Genomic DNA, 23166 nt, shown 5'->3' with positions numbered 1-23166 from the left:
TAATAGATTCGGAGTAACTTGTACATTTTTAGCGATATTTGATCGATTATTTCGCTAAGTTTCATATATATTTTATATTATACATATATTATATTTGTTTATATTATATCAAGTTTTCGCTTAGATATCGATAACAATGTAAAAGTCACTTCGAGTCTATAATTATGACGGTGACGTAATTGCTATCGCATCGCAGTTACCACTCCGAAGCCAAAGATGGCTCGATATCGTTCCCTAAGGTTTTCCGTCGTCCCGGAAAAACAGTGACGAAACAGGCGGTGAAACAGCCCCTCGTCGTTCGCCGTAAAAAGACGCGGACGGCTCGAGGTGTTCGAGCGATCCCGTTCTCGACAAAGTGAAATTTCTTCGGCTCGAATTTCGCCGGGGTCTCTCGGTAACCGCGGTCTCGGTGTCACGTTTCGTTGTTTCCACGCGGAACGATAGAGAACAGGGCCGAGCGGATCTGGGCCGGAGAAATGGATACGCCCAGGAATTAGCGCGGCTCGGAACGGGTTAATGGCTGTTCCGACTGTATTCGACACTCGGCCGGCCAGCTTTTTCCGTCGACAGAGGGAGAGAGAGAGAGAGAGAGAGAGAGAGAGAGAGAGAGAGAGAGAGAGCCAGCCGCCTTTCATTCTCCGCAGCCGCTCGACCGCGTGCTATACTCCACGTCCACGTCAATTATTTCTTTCCCGGGCAGGAATCTGTTTTTTTCCCGACGGGATTTCGGCCGTCTCCTATCTCCTGTCCCTGCGATACTATCCGACAATTTGTCGTTCCGTTTATGGCCCGACGATGCGTAGTCCGCGCGCATGAAACGCTAAAATTAGGCGAAAATCGTAGGAACAAATTTCGCTACCGATTCGGAGCTGTTAGAAAAGTTTCACATTTTTTGACGTTCATCGCCGAGCAACAAGAATAATTACCAATCAAAGAAACCGTTTCTTTACAGTTAAATGTGACGCGACGAGGAATCATAACTCGTATAAATCATCGATAAAAAGCAGATCGTCGAGCAATCGCGAAGTTCCAAGTATTAATTAACAGAAGCTGTCGACATTTGACCTATAAAATCCTAACTCGAACATTTGAATCTCTACTAAAGACCGACAGCTTCCTCGGCTGTCCGATCGATCGTAGTCCTTTTCTACTGCAACTAACACTCCGCCGTTATTATTAATAAAACGTTCGGTCCGAAAGCGAAGAGACAGGCGCCGGTTCGGAAATCGGCGAACGTTACCGTGAAACAAGACGTTTCCAGTCACTTGCCAGGCCATCCCGTCGTCCGTTAAAACCACCGAGGCCGTTATCGATCGGCGATAGCCGTCTTTCGTCCCGTCGACGTTTCGCAAAAACCACTTTCACGACGCTTCCGTCCGAGGCAATAATGTTCGGCCGCCGCGCCGCGTCCGGGCCCGCGTCCAGGCCGGGATCAAACTTGGAATACCGCTCGGAGAGCCGGCGAGGACATTTCGTAGTCGATTTCCTCGGGGAGTTTCGCGTTTTACGCCCTAAAAGCGTCGCCGCGGTGACGTTCCGGCATCGGGAAATTTCAATTTTTCAAGAATTTCCGGCCCCCGCGAGCCACCGTCCGTCGCGGGACGGCCGCGGCGGCGGCGACTGTTTAACTTGGAAACCGGTTCTCCAAACTGTATCGCTTTGTTTCCGCGCTATCCGAACTGCTTCGAGAAAAACAAAGGACGCCGCGGCCGCCTCGGAGCCAGGGAATTTGTTCGCCGAATGCGACCCTCTTTCTATGCAATGATCGCGCGCGATCCTTTCCATCCAATATGCGGAAACTTACGCGATGCCGGTATTATGGATACGTTACGAGTCGAACGTGGCGGCACAATGCGTTTCGAGCGCGTTTCTACGGAGGAACGCGCCGTTCGGTTGCTGGAAAGGCGGAAAAGGATTTGCTGCGAATAATTTGCTCGAGTAAGCTCCGGGGACGTTTATAGAGCGGAACAGGTAGGTATAGGTGGACAGTTAATTATTGGATGAACAAGGAACGTCTGCGTTTGGCCGGGTTAGCAGAGTAGATACATATTAGGTCAGGCATGTTCGCGAATCGCATCGGAGGATGTTGGAAGAACGAGTAACGCCTGTATCAAGTTATGCGGGTGGCATAGATACGTATTAGGTTAGCGTACGTTCGCCGAATTAATTGAAGACACGTCCGTGAAGTAGAACAAGCGGTAGAATTCGGTATTTAATTATCGCGAGAACGGGAAAGGTCTGGAACGGATAATGCAAGTGGTACGGATCGATATTGGATGAGCCGCGTTGATGAAATAAATTGGGGACACGTTCAAAGTGTTAAGAGACACGCCCGTCCTCCGGCAGAATCCGCGCGGCCGACTCGATTTATGGCCGCGATTCGGATGTTCCGCGATCCCCCGCGAATCGATGTTCTCCTTTGGAAAAACATTTTCCACGGTTTCCCGCCAATTGTTCGAAACGGAACGCGTAGACGGGCTCGCGTTTCGCGGATGAAAACCCGAAACGAGCGAGAAGGCTGCGAACGGTCGGGAGCGATGCGGGCTCAAAGCGAAACAATTAGAGCAGCAGACATCGCGCCGAATGGGAAAAAAACGCGGGGAATATTCGTGAAACTGTTTTTGACAAGCCCCCTCGCGGAAAGGGTTTACTCCGCTTTCTTCCGGGGGCCGGCCGTGCGCGCGCCGAGCCGCGCCTCGTCGAGCCGAGCCGGCGTATATTTCAATTCGCGGCGCGATACGCGCGGCTCGATTATTCCGCGGGGTAATTAACGACCGGTTGGGCCGTGATTTAGCTGGTCGTTCATTAAAATTCGGATAAACGAGCAGTCGGCCCGAGGGAAAAATCGCGGTCAAAGCCGCGCCGAGCCGTGCCGCGCGACGCGTCTTCGTCGTCGCTCGTTCCCAGCTTCGGCCCCGACGGTACACTCGCTCTCATTTTTCACGTCTGATCTTCCCGTAGCATCCCCGGGCACTGGTTCGAGCAGACCGTCACAGGAATCGTGCCCGGTTATCCGTCACTCGATTCGCTGGTCAGAGAGGAGAGAGACGGCGAGCGCGCAGCCTCTTCTTTGTGCGGCTGGCGTCTGTCATCTTTTTTCGCGGCTCCGCTCCGCTCGGCGGGGACTGTCTTTTCCCAACGCGAAAGGAGAAATTACTTTCATGCCGGAATAGAATTTCATCCGCCAGCCGGCGACGACTGTACTTGAAATTTTAAATGGCTTTGTCCCGCGGATCTCCGCGACTATCCGGGAGCCATCCGGCTATCCGCGCGGAACGAACGAACCCGCGACAATTGCGGTCCCGTTCGCGCCTTCCCCTTCGCCCGCGCTTCGCCGTCCGCTGGCGAAACGAGGGACGGCTTTGAAGCGGCTGGGAATCGTCAAAGGAACGGTTCCGTCGCGGTCTTACCGATAATTACGCTATAATAAGCGAGTGTCTTATCGCGGGATATCGATTTAAAAGCGCGGACAGTTCTTTGCTGGATCGAAACGAAAAAACTGTGATAGAATCCGTCGCGCGATTCTGTTCGATACCTGATAGGGAAATAGATGGATACGATTTTTCGGCAGTAAAAATCATTCGTGTATAATGATCACCGTGTTGCATTCCACCGGCAACTGTTACATCTTTGTAAGACAAAGACATGCGGAACAGTCTGATCGCTCGCGGACCGTAACTACTTACGAATACAGAAAGAAAACCCCTACGAACCGCAAAGAAATGTGTCGTCGAGACAAAATGAAACAGGTCCAACTACCAACTGTTCGCGTATCGTTGCTACCGAAAATATTTAATCGCGTTTCTATCGTGCTCCAAACGATAAAAGTATTATTAAAGGTACACGCTATATCGCGTGAATCGTGTCGATAAATATAGCCGTTAACTTTGTTAAAGAAATCGACGAACGTGCCGAGCTTGAAATGTTAAAATACGTCTAGAAACGTATCTAGGGAGCGTCGTCACGTCCAAAATCCTGCGACAACAAGCGACACGCCCGTATTCCGCGGAATCACGTACATTTCATCATTCGATCCTCGCACTGGCTTATTTACGTTTTCCACCCCCGCACGGTCCCCGGTCCGCAGCCTTTCTCGTGCTGGAAGACGTTGTTCGGATGCGTGTCGCAGCGTGCCGAGGATTTCCTGTCGAGGCTGCACGCGCTTTAACTAGCAAATGGGAATCCTTGCTGCTCCACAATGCAGCCACTTCGCGCACGTCGATGCATCCGCCGTTTCAACGGCACTCGACGGCTCGAAAACGGGGTGGAGAGCGAGAGAGAGAGAGAGAGCGAGAGAGGGGGCGTAAAGCTCGGATGACATTTCGCAGCTCGGCAATTTTAATTTCGATGGAAACGTTGTATCCTGAATTCTCGTCGTTTTATGGAGCTCTCGTATTTCGGTTTCGAATGCCGGCAAGATTAAATATTTTTCCTATTTACTCCTTTCGGCAATTTTTCTAATAGCAGTAGAATGCTCGAGAATAGAAGAATCCCGAGGAAGTTGAAAAGCTTCGGCGAGCGATCGGAGTTTCCACCGGTGAGACAACGATAAGCGATATTAATAACATTATTGGCGTAAAATTGGTCGTACTCCAGCAAGCAACGGAACACGGTGAACGGTGGTCGATCGATGTATCTGCTTTGCAACTATCGACAACCTGTTCCTGCCGTCTGCCAGTGTCAGTCATTAGCTGTTGTATAGCTATCTGTCCATTGATCAGTTAATTCTAGGTCAATCGAGGGCCTTCTCGGTTTTAATGGCTCCTTAAGGCGAACGCCGACCGCAGCTACATAAGAAAAGAATTTCCAAGTAGTTGAGAGTAAACGAATCGTCTTGCGGTTAAATAAGTCGAGTAGCTATCGTTCCCTCGAGATAAATTAAGACTCCGAAGACTTCTTAGAAAATAAGGCTAAGGGGCTGGTAAAAATTCAATGGAATAAATCGCATAAATTGTAAAACTGGCATAAACTCTATCCTGGATGAACCAAACTTGTTTGAACATTTTTCGTCGTTCAATCGTCACCTCCGATCGATGAGACGATAACCGAATCTCTACTCGATGAATTAGGACCCGAGAATCGAACTGGTCCGACTAATTACGCTTTTCTGAATCGCTCCGGCACACTCTGCTCGCAAGCATGGAAGAAATTAAAAGGACGCGGAGGCGAAAGAAATACGGGAAATTTAGGTCGTCTTACGAAGCCGTCTGACCAGTGCGACACACCATAACTGCTGCGGGCGAGGAAGTCCACCGTTATCCTCGTCCCTTTTCCACCGAAAAAGCCGCCGAGCAGACAATTCATCAGCTGCGCGCAAGCTTTTCATTATCTCGAAGAATAAACAGAACGGCAAAGCAGCTGAAGATGCTAATTACTTGAAAATATCCTCGTCCGCATTACAGTCCGCTGCGACATTGCTCCCCGGCACCGAAACCGGGCACAATTAATCCTGTCACTCGTTCCTCGACGCGAAAATTGTTTTAGCCTTCGCTTCTCGCTTCTTTCCTCTCGGACTCGGCGCGGTAATAAATTATTCCCCGTCCGCTTCATTGTTCCGCAGTCATAAGTCGCTGGTTTACGTGGTTTGCAATTAACAAGAACCGGTTCTCGCCGGCATTGCGACGAAAGCGCGAGGAAAATCTTTGACGTCAAAGCAGCCACGCCGTCGCGACGGATTCGAATTAATTCGCGCGAGCCCGAGCTCCACGGAATTCGTCCGTTCCTTTTTACCGATCCACCGAAAGGGCCCACTCGGCCCGAAGACGCTCTGCTCGCTGTGCCGAGACCAGGGAACGGGATCCGCTCCGTGGATGCACAAAACGCATGGCTCCGCGTGCATTCGCACATATCGGTTGGAATAATCTCCGTGAAAAAATCTCTTCGCCGACCAGTTTGATGGGACGCGATTTATTTTATTCCGAGAAAATTCACCCATGCTATTTTAAATACCAGTCTGTAACTGGACGAGTAGAACGAGTCGCGTTACAGTCGGACAAGCCGTGCGAATTAGCTTATAATCGGACAAGTAGCACGGATCGGACGATAACCGGATAAGTGGAACGAACACGTTTGCATCCAACGTAATTTATATCCAGGAAAGTCGAACGATTCGACTCGTTACGAGATACGTGGAACAAATCAGTTTGCAATGGGACAATTAACGCAGAGACAAAAACATGGAGCGCGAATGCGACAAGTAGCACAGGTCGGTCGTTGATCCGACAAGTGGGACGGATCGCTTATCCGGCTCGTCGAGGAACATGCAACTTTCTAGGGACACGTGACAAAGCCAGTAGCCGAAACCAATCTGTGGTCGGACAAGCCCCTAGAAACGCTATTAACCATGAAATATCGATGTTCCCGAACGTAAATCGAGATTCGCCCGCGAGCCCTCGCGTCCCTCTATTTCATTTCCCCGGTAAATACTCGGCGAGAAGGCCTCTGGAAAGGTTCGCCCCGCACGGAAAGCCCAATTTCTCCGACTGTTACACCTATTTTTCGTTATTTTCGACTCTCCTGTTACCTGCGGGGAACGTAATAAAATGGAAATGCACCGGTGAACTCTCCCACAATCGACGTCCTTAAAATTCGACGAATCCTCTTACCCCTCTCGGCGAGGCGAGGCGCGGCGCGGCGAGGCGGGACGGGGTCGCATGAATTCGATTCACCGTCGATGTCACAGGCATTTCAATTTCAAAGTCCGTATTAGAGGGAGCTGCCCCCTCCCGCGTCGAACCCCGCCGATCTTCGCCCATCTATAAAATCCACTCTTCTCCTTTCCGCGTTGGATAAAACCTCGGTTGTTCTCCGCCGTACGTTTCCCCCCGCGCCCTCGCCGCGAGCACGCCTCGCCGATCGAAACACTCGTTTGCGTATCCGCGACGCTGATCGACGTCCTCCGCGATCGCGTTTCCGCTTCACGCCCGTCGCGTTCCCGCTTTGTGCCGACAGGATCGAAAACAACCAGGAAACGCTCCGTTTCCTATAGCCCGTTCGGCTCCGCGCGGAAAGCAAACCGAGCGAAGCTAGACGATGAAGATATTCCCCGCATATTCTTCGGAATTTAACCCGCGGATCCGGGGAACAGTTTCACGTGCTTAGACTACTGTAACAGTCCCGCGGACGATTTTTCGACGTGGATCGTAAAAGAACCGCGTATTGCGGGGTTATTTTCAATAAGACGGCACATTCGAATCGTCGAGCGACGACTGAAATTGTTCCGTTCACAAATTGTATTTATCATGGAGAATCTGGTTTGGCCGCAAGCAGGATCAAGATTTTCTTAAACCTCGAACTTTATTCACGATTTTGCGAAGCTTCCGGTATGCGGAAAGTTTCAAGGAGAGCGGAGAGAAAACCGCACTGCGCTGTTCACGACTCGTTTCGAGAAGTAAATGAAACGAATTAGCTGCGGCATACGGAAAAAAATGCGACGCGCCGCGATGCCCGGATTTCGCGAAGTATTCTTACAGGCGTTCCGATGGGCTCGTACAACAACAAGAACGATAGAACGAACCTTCGCACGGTGGAAGAAGAAACGAGCCAACTGCCGGAGAATTTATCCGGTCGCATTTCACCGCGAAACACTCCAAGAACCGCGCAATTGCCCTCGCCCGAAAATAAATTCCTCGGCAGGTGTTGCCATTCTCCTAATTGTTGCCAGGTCTGGTTCCGCGGACGGTGTTCTCGATTCCGACCAACAACTTCCGTCGGTAATATAAACCTCCTCCGCAGCTGCAATCCTTTACGCAGTCTTTTAATTTGCTTCAGGTGGCGACGATGTCCGTGATTCTCTTTGTTGAATGATCAATTTTGCTCCGCGCGAATTAAGGATACTCCGAGGTCGTTCGACGCCGGAGATGAATAATTTATCCGTTTTAATAGATGTAGAATTATTTACCGAACGATGCATTGGGGCAGTGGACGACCGAATGATACCGGAATATGTTCTCGGCGATAGAAATCCGCGAACGGCGAGGCACCAAAGAATTACCGCTCGCGACATACGCTTCGTTTAAGCACGGCTTCTCCTAAGAACACTCGCGGAAACTCCGCCGATATTAGAGGCGTCATTAGCGTCGGACCCCGAATGAACATTTGGTCGTTGAATTCGCCGAAGCAGAAACCATATCTCTTGTCCTCGAAGGTATTCGCGTTAAAGCCTCGCAATGACTTCGCGCGTTCTCGGTACACAGAATTTCCATTAGGACCGGTCTCTCGTGGATGCCGGGGTTACGAGCGGGCGCGATAACACCTTTTGCCAGCAAACACCCTTTGCAGGGTGCCCCTTAATGCGTTCGTTAGCGACCAGATAAAAAATCGTTCCGTTAGGTGACGACGATCGGCGAAATTTGCCGAAGCTCGCCGGCGTCGACTTAATCGCGCGCGATGAATTCGATCGTTACGGGTGTCAAAGGCCGACGATAACGAGGACAGTAGGCCGGCCTCGTCGATGTCCTCGACGATGCGGCACGCCAGATAGCAACAGGATGTGCGCGCCGTAAAAATGATCCGGGTAATGTGTTTTCGTCACGTGCCCGCCGACATTATGGCCGCCGCACGCTACCGAATTTCTCTCCTAAAGTGGAGATAATGCGGCCGTTCAGCCGAGATCCTGTTGCGGGCTCCCGAACTTAATGCCGAGCACGGTATTAAGGACGGAAGAACACCCGCGGCCGCTCCATAAAAGCGGCTGCCGCGTTACCCGACCGAAAATATGCAAACGTCTTTATCGCGAATTTCGTGTCACGCTTTCCGACGAACGATCTCGGTTTTATTTGCGGAGAGAACGACGACGGGGCTCTCGAAGCATCGTGGAAACGACGATACATCTCCAGACCGTAGAAACGCGGATCTAATTGAAAGGTGAGCAGCAACGTCGGGCTACCGAGATTTTTCTACAGTCGTGGGCAAATATATGTTGTCCACTAAAATGGACAATTTGGGAAGAGGAGATACGATTATTCGAGCCTTGCGGCTCGTTCTTATAATTGTGGACAATTTATAACTATAAAAATAAACCGCGAGGCGCGAAGAATCGTATCTCCTCTTCCCAAATTGTCCATTTTTGTGCGCAATCTGAGCGTCAATTAGAGAGACATTATTGTAGACATCTTTCGAAACGGTATAACTTCTCTAAGATTGTACCAAATTTTCTTTTTTTTTGAGACGATGGAGGAGTTTATGATTGTTAACGCAAGGAACGAGTAGTTGGAACAATAGTACAAGCGACACAGGTCACGAGTCAAAATCCACCTGTGCTAATTAGATCGACGAATCCAATCTCGAGAACGCCATAGATCGACAACCTGGCCGAGTAGAACAAGTCAACCATCGATCGGGCTACAAAAATCCAGCAGGATAAATGCGATCGACGAATCGAAGAGTAATCAGGCGAGACAATGAGAGAGGAACGGGGCCGGAATAGTCTCCGATCGAATCTACGAAGTTTCGCTCGCATAAACGACTGGCCCCGTCCGTTGATCAATAGGACGCGAATGAAGCAATCTCGGTGAATGGCTGGCAGCGATTCGCGCGGAATCGTCTCGGAAGGTGCATCCGTGAAAATCGGGGGGCCGCCGATATGCATTCGCAATTTCTGGTGCCGACCCGCCTTTCGAGCATCTGAAAAGCACTTTAGACAGTACGAGCGGCGCCGTCGAGGGAGATAAGGAGCCGCGATAGGCGGCAGCCTCGCTCCGAGGTCTCGATACTCGTATCTCGAAAATCCGCTCGGATCTCTGAGTACTCGGAAAAGTCGAGAATCGGCCCCCGGAGTTGGTATTTTCGGCGTGCCGCGATGGAAATCGAAGCAATCCGGCGGCGAACCGGCGAAAAGGGGAACGTCGATCGCGAACCGTCGACTTTGTTATCCGGTCGCGCGACACCGGGGACACGCCGTCCGTTATGCCGGTACGATCCCTTTGGCGCGGATATTTGTCGCGCCACCGTTCCGAAAATTGCTACGCTTCGGCCTGTTAATCCTCTTGCAACAGGCCGCGTCGATGGATCTCGTCCGGAACGGTTCCGCCGAGAAACGAACCGACACGGGGCCCAGATTGTTTGCACGATCCACTGCCGGCGCAATATTGATTAGCTCCTGGAACATTATCCGCCGTCGGACGGCAACGAATTTACGCGCACGTGCTCGCCGAACCGTCCGTTCTATCAATCTTACGGAGCACGAGGTTCGTTTCGATCCGATCGTATTTTGATCGGCCGTCCCCGCGTTTATCGCGGATGCCGGTACGTTCGCGACCGGTCGCGAGATTCTTCGCGTGCTCGAACGACGGTTGCTTTTACCGGCAGCGTTCGTCCCTGTCCGACCATCTCTGGCACATTCCACTCGTATACTCTTTATTACTTATTCGATCGGTAGTAGCGGGGCTCCACTTGTTCGACCAATCAACGGTACATACCGCTCGAACGACGCGAACTACTAGCCCGTAAAATCAGCGAGCCGCGGCACTCGTCCGACGAATAAACAACCTACTCTACTTGTCAACCGAATCGGTGATCAACGCTACTTGTCCGACAAGTTGCGCCGTTATCAGCCCGACTAGGGAATCTCTGGCACCGCTACAGACTTGTTTACACATTCAAATGGAATGGAGTTGATGCCGCCGGCCTGACCAAAACCGACGTGTTCTACTTATTCGGAGCGAGATATGCCGTGTATGACCACCGAGCGACCCACTTTTCCATCCGCGATCGGGGTCAAACTACGTTCGCGTCCGAGTAGAACCCGGTTGCCGTTCTACTCGGCGTCAAACACCGAAACATAGTTTCGGTTATGTATAAATCAAATAGCCGCGAGCACTCGGAAACTGGCCGACCCATTTCCGGCCGCGTTCCATCGTATTATTTTCGCCTGTTATTATTCCATTCGGGCCGAACTCCGTTCATCCTCTCGCAAACGGAACTCGACCGTTAAGCAGCTTAAATTCCGCGAAGCCGGATGCGCCGGGCAACTTCGCCGGATCGCCGTGTGCCTCGCGTAACATAATCGTCGGCTTTAAACCGGCTGCGAGAAGTCTTCGGGCGCGAAGAAAGGCGGTTCCCGTCGAACCGGGATTCTCTCCTCGGGATAGCTTGTGGGGAAAAAACGCTTCCCGTCAGCTGCGACGTTCTGCGGTTTGCTCGGTTCCATCGGCTCGGAGTCGCGGAGATTTTTCGTCGCGCGAGAAATTTCATCGGAAGTGCAACAATTTGGAGCTCGACGTCGAAGCACGGCACTCGGTGTCTCTGCTCGCTCGGTCGAAAAATTGTCTCGATACACGCACCGCGGAACTTTGGAGCTTATTTCGCAGGATGTAACTCGGTTCGATCGAATCGGATATCGGACCCGCGAATCGCGGCCGAGCTTTTTCAAATCGATGCAAATTGCGCGATCGTCCGTCCGCCGTCGCGCGCCCGAAACCGAATTACTATTCGCGTGTTCGACGAGATTGAATATTCAGATTGGAACGGCTACGAGTGGCGGAAAGTATTTCGCGAGCGTTTCGACTGGCTGCACGCTCCGTCGAGCTTCGCGATCGCCGCGCGACGCGACGCCGACGTCCCCCGTCCTGACACGGTCCCCTCGTTATTTGTATTTATCGCGATTAAGAGCACTTCAAACACGCCGGGAACTCCGCTAGAATGTTTCCCCGGCCCGGAACTCGCCGGAGAGTTCGCCCGGAAACTTTGCCCGGGAAGCCGAAAGAAAACTTTCCGGGCCGCGGAATAATTAAAGAGAAGGCGTAAGAACGGCCGAAGATGGAAAAACTTTCCGGCCGAATCGAAAGTAGCTCCGACCGCGAAACCGTTTAATCATGCGTACCGGCCGCGATGTTCAACAATTTCGAGTCGTCCCAGGCCGTTTCCCTGTTTGCCGGGCAAGCCTTATTAAATTTCTTCTCTGTTAATTAGGAGGCTCGTACGTTCGACGAGTGCGCGAGAACGAATGAGAAGAGACGGACGATTAAAGTATACACGTTCCTGTGTCAAATTTCGTCTATTTATACCTAAAAGTAACGAATGAAATTTAAGCGACCCGTCGTAGTATACGGTTGACCGAAAACGCTGACCTTTCTGCTGAAAAATTCGCGTTTCGTCGACGCTTCGAAAAAATGTTCACAGCTTCGACCGGATTTTTTCCGCCACAATTAATCGTGCAAACAGATTGTTCCGCGATCGAACCAGTAGCACGAGTCGATATATAATTTTCCACGAGATACAGGTTCCCTGTGGTTAACTAAGTAGTACAGATCGATATCTACATTAACGCGCGGTAAAGATAAATTACCCTGCAGACAGTTCATGCAGAACAATAGATAGGCTGACAGTGATTCAAGTCAGTCTATAGTTTGGCAAGTACTTAATGTTCAGCATTTGCAACGGCATGCGAGATTAATAGGAGCAATAGGGATCCGAAGCTTGAGTTACTTGCGAACAGTTTCCACCGAGACGGTGTTCCGAAAGTAGCGTACGCGAGTTTCTCCGGTCAAACAACGACGACAGCATCCGAAATAAAGCATTCGGGTAAAAAACGAAATGAGATTGAACGAAGATAAATACCGCGAGAAAATACAGCCTTCGTACGAAAAATCGAGTAGAGACCCTAACTGGAGAAACTTGGAAAATACGATGAAAAAGAACACGGATTCTTTGATCGAATATTCATGAAAGATGGACGTCTATAATTCCTGTCGACCGGGAAATAAAACTGTCCTCGAATATGATGGGAAAATAAAGATAAACCGTCGGACCGCTCCAAGCCGGAATATTTATCGAAACACGGATGATTTGTTAATGGCCGGGCAGCGAAAAGGAAATGGCAACGGTAAAATTGGAGGGAGCGCGCGATCGTTGGACGAATAAACGCGACGCGGGAAAAAAAAATAAATAGACACTGGGCGCGGATAGGGGCGAGCAGCACGCGCTCGCCGTTTCGATAAATTGCGCCGGGTCATTATTTAAACCGCCGTCGAACTAACCCGAATTAACCCGCATTTCTGACCGGCGCGGCGCCGTTAAATTCGCGAATTTTTGCACGGCCGGCAACTAATTTATTTATCCGGATCGATAAACTAGCCGGCTTTAAACGGAGAGGAAAAACGCGAACGAGGGAGAGGGGGGGGAGAAAAAGCCAACGGGGAATTTAACGGAACTGCGTCGAGAAACGCGGTTGATTCAAGTTTCAGAAGGCGTGTAGATTAGAGGCTTATCCGGATCTCGCGATATACACGAGGCACTGCTATTTTTACGGGGACATTCGATATTAATGAGCGTTTTTCGTGTCGAGCGGTGATTTAGATGTTGATCGTCGAGCATGAAGGACTTCTCCGCGCGTATGATTATTTGCACGAGCGGTGCGGCCGCGGACTGCGTCCGAAACGCGACCCCGCAGGGCACGCAGGCTGCACATTCAGGATCGAATGCAACCGTACTTCGCGAGCAGCGAATGCGGTTTCGCGCCGATCGTTTTTCTTTCTCCGCCCGGTGATTTTCATCTCGGGATTTCACCGTCCGCGCGGAGCCCGGCGGCGACTTTGTTTACGCCTTTTCAGCCGAGACAATTTCATTGTCCGTTCCCACAGCGGACCCGAGCCGAACAAGATTTCCGAACACCGGGAATCGCGAGACAACGGGAATTCCACACTTAACGGGGCGTATTTGCTTTGCATTATTGCGCGCTCGCGCTCGCGTCCGCGTCGCGAATCATATAAACACGTGTTTGCGTAAACTTGATTGATTCTCGCTCCCCCGCCGCCCCGTCGCTCCGCGTTAAACAGCATTCGAGGACGAACGTGGGTTCACAAAGAAACACGAGCGATGTTTGTTCGGCGACAATAATAAATTAACGAGGATGCTTTCTGAACGCTTCTCCGCTGTCGTCTCATTTTCCAGTTCATTTCCATTTCGCTAATAGCAAAATACAGCAAATTCTCCCTGATTTTCCTTCGGCTTGCGAACGAAAATGGACGATTTGGGAAGACGAGATACGATTATTCGAGCCGAGCGCCTCGTTTTTATAATCGTTAACGATCGGCGGCTATAAAAATGAGCCGCGAGGCTCGAATAATCTACTGATCGATTATCTACTTTTTCCAAATTGTTCACTTTTGTTTAGAAGCTGAAGGAAAATTTTCTGCGGATCTGCGTAATCGGTTGGATTAGGATTCGTCAATCCTCAATTTTGAGTCATTTTCTTACAGGAATTCTGCGCTACTTTCATGCTATCGTAGTCTACGCCATGTTCTATGCTACTACGCGAATTTAATTCTAGTCCGACTATGTGGCTTTTAGACTACTTGTATCGCTCTATGAATCTAATATGAACTGTCTTGCTGTACGAATGCAATACCATTTGTTTCACTGTACGTATGCCACTTGTCTTATCGTATAAATGCCATACGACCTGTCTTACTCTACGATTGTAATATTACTTGTCCGACTACGATCCTCTCTACTACTTCCCTGGTCACGTAAAGCTATTTGTCCGACTATGTATATTCCGCGCTACTCGTCCGTCTATGTAGATTCTATGCAGCTTGTCCGACCGTGTTAATTCTATGCTACTTCTATACAGAATCTATCGAAATATAAAGGTACAATGATTCCGAAAGATCGAGTTGTTTGCTTCGCTATCCCGTGTCTTCCGATTGGTCGAGTTCGAAGTTCCCGGAGCAGACTGCGTCATAGGCGGTCGGTGATCGATACCGAATGATTCTAACGCCCGGAGGACGTCGTACATATTAAACCCTCCAACCGCCCCGATCTTCCCGCACGTATTAAACTGCCGCCCGTCTCTTCTCCGCGCGTCTCGTTTCGAGGATTCGTCAAGGTTGCTGTCGGACGAAGCCAGACGCTTTCGCAAGATCGTATCGTTCTCAAAGGATCTATCCATATAATAAAGTGTGGCAAAGAAACGGCGTAAAAATTTCGCGCGCAGTTTCCTCTGTTTGCGCAAGGACGACTCCGCTTCAACGACCGAGTACCGTAGCTCACGAAACCGACCGACACAAATCCGAGAAAGTCGGCTCGTTTTTTGCGCATTAGCATGCTCCGCTCGGGCGATTCATGGACGAAGGCGAGGCGGGAAGGCGGTCGCGTGCGCCGCAACCGGTTACCACGAACCCGCTCGCGAGAATCAGAGAACGACGAAGACAAATGCTCGCCACGGAATTAACTATACAGCCGGGTCATGCACTTGCGATTAAGATAGGTCGGCGCCTTAACGGAAAAGCTGCGTGCCGCGGAGGTTGGAAATGTTCTGCGCGGATCTTCGAAACATCGTCGAGCGAGAACCCGTTCGAATCCGTTACTCATCTTATTAGAACATTTCCATATACCGAGAATAAGACACGCTTCTTCGTAGAACTTCTTAGAGGCGGCGTACTCTAAAATCCGTACAAACAGATGTCTCGTCGTCCTCGAGCGCTGGCAAAACACAAAAGCGAAATTCGACGTCAAACTGCCGGATTTTAGGACAAGCATCAACCGTTTTTCGCTCTTTCGGTAAAGAATATATACATATATAATATATATGTCTCTTGAGCCTCTTTTTTAATGCTCTATTCAGTAGGACAAGTAGCGCAGATCGATATTTTAGACGAGCGGTGCCGTCGCTCTTCGGCGACGCCGGACAGTGTTTCGTGGACAAGTAGCACGAGCCACTTTGGTGGCACGCCATTAGGTAGAGCAGATGATTATTCGGTCCGAGAAATGGTATTGATCGGTATCTAGACAGCCAAGTAATGTAGGTTAGCGTTCGGTCATAATGAGAGAGTAATGAAGACAAATGAATGCCGCGGAATCACGGCATAAAAGGGCACCGAAATTAAGCGATGCAGCACCGGAGTCGATTTCGATGTAAATTCGAGCCCCGCCCCGCCATTGTCTCCCGGGAGATCGGTGCTCGCTGATCGGAGGTCGGAGATCGGAGGTCGGAGATCGGAGATCCGGCTTGCGGCGGACCCTCGGCGTCGATTAAGGAGAGTTCATCGGCGCGATTGAAAATCGCCCGCGCCGGACTCATTGATATTCGATCGGGGCCAGAAGGACCGGAAAACGGCATCTGCGCGCCGGCAAAGCGCGCGCCGCCGTGATCAGAAGTCTCAATATTTTCTCGGGAAACATGGAGATTGATATTGACCGTGTTTCCCCGGCCGGGTAGGCTCGCGGATAAGCCGGCCAGCACATTTTCCCGGAGATTTTATCGGAGCTTCGTCGATATCCTTTAGATTCGGTTTTCAATTTTTCACGGGGCATCGGCGAAGCTGTGGAAATATTTAACTGCGTATATGTGACAAATTTTTGAATACGCGTCTTCTCAATTTTTAACAGAAATATCGAGCGAAGCTGTGGAACTTTTGAGCTGCACGCATCCATGATAAATTTTAGAGCACGCGTCTTTTCAATTTTGAACGGAGTTGTCACAATGTATAGCTATTAGATTTTTAACAGAGATGAAACAGGACACGAACGTTCTCAACTGCGTGTATTTATAATGCGTTTTGAAACTGTGAATATTTTTAATCGATTGCGACGGAACCTGTAATTTTTACTTCGGAAGTAGAATAGGTCGGTGTTTGACCGAACAAGCATTACGATGATACGAACGATACGAATCTGTTTCTATAATAGTGTAATTAGTTGAGTATATTAGGCACTGAAAAGGCAAGAAACGTGGGTCAGTTTTTCCGGAGCAAGTAGCAAAGGTTCAACATTTAAGTTAACGAATGGAGACGATCAATAATTGGTCAGGCTGGCGAAAGAAACCAGTACCTGTCCGGGGCTAATGAATTTAACCTATTAAATATGGACCTCGATTTATCAGAATGATTTTTTAATCAGTTACCAGCACAGTTCTAGACACGGGAATCGATTAACATTATATTATTTATAACACGAATGAAATAGAAGGAAACATTGAAAGAAGAAAAAGGCTGGATACTCGAACTGCTATAATTTCGTGAAAAAGCATGCTACTGCATTGAACCTGCGCTCATTTGAAAGCTCGAAGCCTCCTCTTCTGCAAGCCATTGTTCATTTTTGGTCGAGATTTTTTCGCATGATACAAGTTGTAAACCGACGACGCGTTGTTCCCCCAAAAAATGCAGCAGATGGAACGGCTTCGGTTTCTCACCTGTAATAACGTGCAGAAAATTTTTGCATAAAAATGAACAACGGTGTATTAAAGCTGAAGTTTCGAGCTTCGAAACCAGTCCAATTAGAACGTCGCATGATTTTTTCTTCCGAAATGGCGGCTGTTCTAATATCAAAGATATCTTGAAAATTGCAAATTTCGGAAGTTCGGTGTTCGAAGCGATTTCTTTCCGAAGCCATTTTATCTCTGCCCTTCCAGCCTACGTCGTCGTTTCCATGTACGAATTGTTCTCTATTTGAGAGATATTTGAGAGATCTGCGAGGATGTAAATGTCAGTCAAGTTCGTTATCGTCGGCGGGCGCGTTAATATTTCGCGTCCCGACTATCACATTTTTTCGACAAATGTTGCCGACATGAATATGCATTTAATGTATACGTAAACAGCCGAGGCGAGAATATCGCGGGATTAAGTGGGAGCAAGGCGAGAATCCCGCGCCGCCGCGGGTCCAATATAAATTCAAATTTCACGGCTTCCATTGTTCCACGAATCCGGGCGTGCCGAAGGCGGCCGATTTCCCAAGACTTTCGCTGTTTCAATTCGATGGGGACGGCGGGAATTGATTTTTCCGTTGAACCTTAATACTTTTGTCCCACTTCTGTTTCGTTTCCCCGTTATATCTGGTCCCGATACCGCTTTTCCTCTAACACAACTTCGATCCTTGTTATCCCTTCTCCGGCTCTTTTTTTTCGCGAATCGAATTTCACGTATAAAGCACGTCATTCGATAAAGGATGCCACGCTCGACGGTTAATACCGAACGCAAATGTTTTACTAGAAAGACTCAAAGGAACTGAATTATCGATATCGACATGTACAGATCGTATAACCGACTGCCGACTTTGTACGTTCCATACAATCGTTGCGAAATATTCGCCGCTTCCATTAGATCGTGCAACGTGTCGCGTCGGATTACGCGCGGAGAAAGAAAAATTGGTTTTCCGGTTCGGTAAATATTTGGACACGCGTCTGCGCATTTTCGGAAACGTTTCCGACAGGCACGAATACAAAAACTCTTAACCGAGAATCGCGCGGCGATTTAATTACAACCGATCGCTCCATCAATTTGCGACTCGCGAGAAATCCAACGAAGTCGGTTCTGACAATGACATCCCTTTTTTTCTCTTGTTTCAGAAATACGTCAGCGAGGGATCGATAGTGCGAGATTGCGTACCGAAGTGCGTAGAAAAGGGTGAGTATTCGTTCAACGTCTCAAACTCCGCCGACACCGTCACGAAAAAAGAAAACCAGCGAAACGTTCCTCGCGAGTACAGAAGTCAAGATTTAACGATCCACGCGGCACAAAGGTCTAGAGTTCCGATAAAAAAAAGACACCCGCTCTCCGAGGCAATTCATTCGGTTCGGATTGAACGAGCGACGGGATGAGCAGCCCGTCGCGGATAACCGTGTCAACTTATATCGGCCACGTGTGGAAACGCTTGTTAATGCTCCCGGACAAACAAATCCGCGACGCGATCTTGCCCCGGCAGCAATTAAACTTTCGAATGAGAATCGTTCTTTGAAACGATCCCAGGCGAGCGGAAATACTCGTCGCATCTGTCTCCCCCCCGCCGCTGAACAAAAACAATTTCATTCTGTATCACCATCCGGCGCAATTATCGGATCGATTCGTTTGCTCGCGAGATCGTACAGTGGGATCCGCGTTGCTGAATTTTCGGACCTGGCCCTCGTCGCGAGCCCCGGCCAATTTTCTGCTCCGAATGATCCGCGAATCCGGGATCAAGGGGTCGAGAAGAAAAGCGAAATTGGAAATCGGGATCGGCAAGAAACGGTTCCAAGGAAGCAGCCGGGATTGAATTCCTTCGATCCATTTGTTGCCGATCGATCTGCGATTGCTAGAGGGAATCGCGTTCTTGTACGAACAATTGTAAAATTGAGAAAATTGAGAAAAATGTGTAATTTATAGATCAAAAACAGACTGTGTTTTATCACGACTGGATTTGTACTTCTTGTCCGCTCGTCAAAGAAGTTATACCGTTTGTCTGATCATTACAGAACTTATTCTCCTAGTTTTGCTATTAAACATTTCTATACTACTTGCCTGATCGTTAAAGAATGGATGCTACTTGTCCGACAGAGGTTATCCTACTCTTGCCTGACCATCGACAAATTTATACTACTTCTCAGCAGTAGATCGTAGAACTTGCGACCAGTAGATCCTATCGCTGACTGTTCAGCCGAGTACGGTTCAGCTAGCGAGCGGAGAAAAGATCGAATCGGAGGCTTTCATTAAGGAAGAACGAAGGAGGCGAGGGCAACTGCTCTAATTGGTCAGGTATCTTCTTTGAATGGCGCAACTCATACGATACTCGAGCGAGTATACTGTAGAGATACGCGATAAAAAGCAACGGGATTGAATCCTCCTCGAATTTCTTTGGAGCACGGCGAGGCTGGCGCGATTCCCTGAAAGGCCGGATTCCTGAAGAATCGAAGACCTCCCCTCTTCAAAGACGTAGATCCGCCAGCCGCCGCCACTTTGAAATCCGAGTTGCACGCGCGGCTACGTCGAATCGCGTACGCGCGGTTTACCGCACCAACCGCGCTGGAATTGCTCCTCTTCGAACGGTGCCCACATCGCGTAGAAATTGGAGCAGTCCCACCCCCTCTCCCCCCTCTCTTTCTAGTCCTCTCTCTCTCTCTCTCTCTCTCTCTCTCTCGTCCTCTCCACGTCGAGTATGAAACGACTCGTGATTTTTCGCTCGGTACCTTTGACCCGGCCACAGAAACCGTATCTTCTCAATGAACTCGCAGGGATTCTCCTGGATCATTCCTCTGATGATCCGAGGGATTTTTGTCTCATAAGCAGGAACACGCTACGTTTTCAACTCGACCTCGAAGAACCCATGCCATTTCGAACGTTGCAATAGACTGTATTTTCGAACGAATTCCTTTTAATCGGACCGAGATTTGCGAGGATCTAATTTAAGTGTTACGATGCTCTGGTGGAACGAAGAATCGTGCGAAGTACACGCAGAAACTTTTACCTGTCCAACCGTGGCTGGACAATGCTACTTGGCCGACCGTGCAAAGAAACGTTGCTTGCCCGACCATAGCGGAATCGAACTATTTGCCCGACGATATTAAGAAAATGCTCGTCCGATCATCGTTGACCGACACTCTTACAGGCTTCGCGCCATTTGTTCGCATATGTCAAGTGCTGAAATTATATATTGCTAATCGAGTCTGACCATATAGCAGAATTTATTCTACTTGCCCGATCGTTACGAATTCGTTCCAACGCTTCGCGTCCTCGGAATATCGTGTCCGCGACTGTATCAACCCAAACAGTATCGTAACACTACAGTCGGATCGATCTATCGTCTCTCGGCTGACACGGGACGATCTTGTTCCACTTGTCTCCTTACTGATTGATGCACACCACTCGAGTATCCAATGCCACCTCCGCGCTGTTGATCCGACTGCTGACAGACTTATACTCCTGCTGCAGTCGATGTACAATTCAAATCGCTTGTCGATTCCCCAACCATCATCTATCGTTTATTAACAGTATCACAGATTCGATTAATATCGTTTGCTCCCTGGCCAGAAATGTTTCAATTTGGCATACGATTCGAGCAAATAGATGTAACAGCCTGTTACAAACAAATGCGGACAGTGCAATTAATACGTGATCGTCTGCGGTTTGCAATTCACGCGGGCAATTCATCGTCTGCTCAAAAATTCGCGATCTAATAATTTAAAAGTAACGCTATATATTTTGAGGAATTTTGAAACACCGGTCTATCATCTCGAATTCATTGAAAAGGGAAACAATGTTCACGTAGATCTTGTATCTTGCAACCGATGCTGCGATTCTTATTCTGTATGAAACTCCGCTTTCTTATCATTCAAAATGTATTATTATTACTGAAAAATTATTATTACCGAAAAATCGGTAGAAAACAGTGCCACGAGCGAGAAAAAGCAAACCTATAGAACGACACTTGGAACGGTAATATCTCCTCGATCGGAATAACGGCAATGAAAGGAATTGCAGCGGGGTCGGTACGAATGGCCGTAGAATTCATTAGGGGATGTCGTTCGGCCCGCAATTTCCCCCATTAAAATGGAGTGTCGTTAAGGCTCGGCGGGTCCGCGATAACAAATCGCGGTGACAATCGGCGCCGGAAGGAGGGCCGGAAGGAGAGCAGGAAGGAGAACCGGAAGGCCTGTGAACTCGGCCGCTCCTTATCAAACGGTAACCTGCAAAATGTTGGTCGTGCAAAAACCCGTCGACGGGAGCGTCGCGACGACAGACGTGCGTAATGCGATTAAAGAGAGAGAACCAGGCGAGAGGAATCGGGGACTGGGGACAGGGGGGGAGAACGGGTCTGCTGAATGAACGAGGGAATCTCTCGTCCCCGGTTCCGAACTGAAAATCCCAGGAAACTTTTGTAATCCTCTCGACTCGCACAATGGAGTGTACGTGTTACCAGTCAATGTGTTAAATTTTTACCCCCCTCGATTCTGTTTCCACGGATCTCCCGGTTTACACGGATTAGCGTCAGGTAACTTCTCCTTTTTCCGTACCCGTCGGATCTTCCTGTTTAGAATTTAATTACCGCTCTCCTACCGTTTGCATTTTACACGGCCCGATGAACGATTTCAATCTGCTCGTCTACCCTTGAATTATGCTCGCCGTTCAATTCCCCGGCTTCCCCGATCCTCTGGAAGAATACGCCGGAAAGCAACGGGCTCGTTCGACGAGCGAACGCGTAGCTGTCCGCTTCGTTTCACGCGAACCCCGCGCGTCCGCTCGAATTTCTTCGCGCGCTGTTTTCTTACGCTGGTTCGGGAGAGCAACCGAGCTCGGATTTCTCGTTCTTAACGATAACAGGAGCGATCGTTCGCGTTTTCGAAACGCAGCAAAATGTCGACGTCGCATCGACGACATTTTTATTCTGTTTCGTTCGACGGGGATTTTGTCCGATTCCAATTTCCACGAGATAAGCTGGAAAAATGGAAATTTGCACGAGACAACGCGGTCCGTTTATTACGCTACGTTTATTACGTCTTTCGATGGAGATCGTTCGACGATTCGCCTCGCCGATTTCGTAAGAATATTTGCTGCCGGTTGAAAATGCTAGTACAAGCGTGGAGAAAACAAAGTATAAAATGAAAGAATTTCCATCATAGACCGATCAACTTTTCGCGATAGAAATAAATTACTGCACGGAATGGAGCATAATATTTCCTGCCAGAAATATCATGGGCGCGCAGCTCGTCGCTGCGACGCTGCCGGTTCGAATAAAGAATTGTGAATAGCGTCTCACGGCTGACATAATTTTTCATGTCCTCCGAACGTGAAAAGCTCTTTGTCCCGGGACCAGCAATTTGACCGGGAGAATTAGTTTCTTTAACGGTTGGAACGCCCGGCCGTCCTTCGCGAGTCCGAGTTCGCCTGAATATTTCATCCGTATAAATAAGAAAAGCGTCGGGTCACGGAAATTTCTGTTTAAAAACGTGCTGGAACACGGTGGAGATCCGTGCCTTTCGAACGAGCGAAGATCCCGGGCGAGAAGATTCAATTCGCGGGCGGTTCCCGGAATTGTCGCTTTCAAATTTTTCACCTGACCGGTGCCGCGAAAGCCGGGTGCACCTTTTACGACAACCGGTTTCCGCGACGCGAGACTCCGCATGAAAAATTCACGGGACCCTGGAATTCGGTGGCGGGAGGCCGCGTGTGGTCAGACGCCGGAATATCCGAGGTTGCGACCGGCTCGCATAGCTTCTAGATTTAAATTAGGTGGATCATAGAGTCGAGATAGGATGGATTACCTTCCAGTTTGCTGCACAATGGAGTGCATCGGCTTTGACGGTACACGGTATTCCGCAATATCGGAGACATTTATCGCGCGCGTCGGATACCGCGGCGATTTAATCTCAAAATTGATGCTCGTCGAACGTGCGCGAGCGAAAATTTTCGCGGAAGATACGCCAAGACTCCCGATCATGGTTTCGCTCGAGAATTAAGCTCGTTCGATCGAATTCTACCA

At 49.4% G+C, this 23166-nt stretch overlaps 1 protein-coding gene across 1 annotated transcript in view; it reads left to right on the top strand.

Moving 5' to 3' along the window:
• The window catches only part of LOC117218240 (U-scoloptoxin(05)-Sm1a), a 120834-nt gene that overhangs the window by 85375 nt on the left and 12293 nt on the right, over nt 1-23166 (top strand). Inside the window, exon 3 of the mRNA XM_033466500.2 lies at nt 18284-18341. Within this exon, the coding sequence (XP_033322391.1) occupies nt 18284-18341 (58 nt within the window). The remainder of the gene's footprint in view (nt 1-18283; nt 18342-23166) is intronic.

Source organism: Megalopta genalis, chromosome 3 (genome assembly GCF_051020955.1).
Source record: "Megalopta genalis isolate 19385.01 chromosome 3, iyMegGena1_principal, whole genome shotgun sequence".
Taxonomy (NCBI): Eukaryota; Metazoa; Arthropoda; class Insecta; order Hymenoptera; family Halictidae; genus Megalopta; species Megalopta genalis.
Note: the sequence above shows the minus strand (reverse complement) of the source record. Positions and strands in the feature narration are given on the sequence as shown.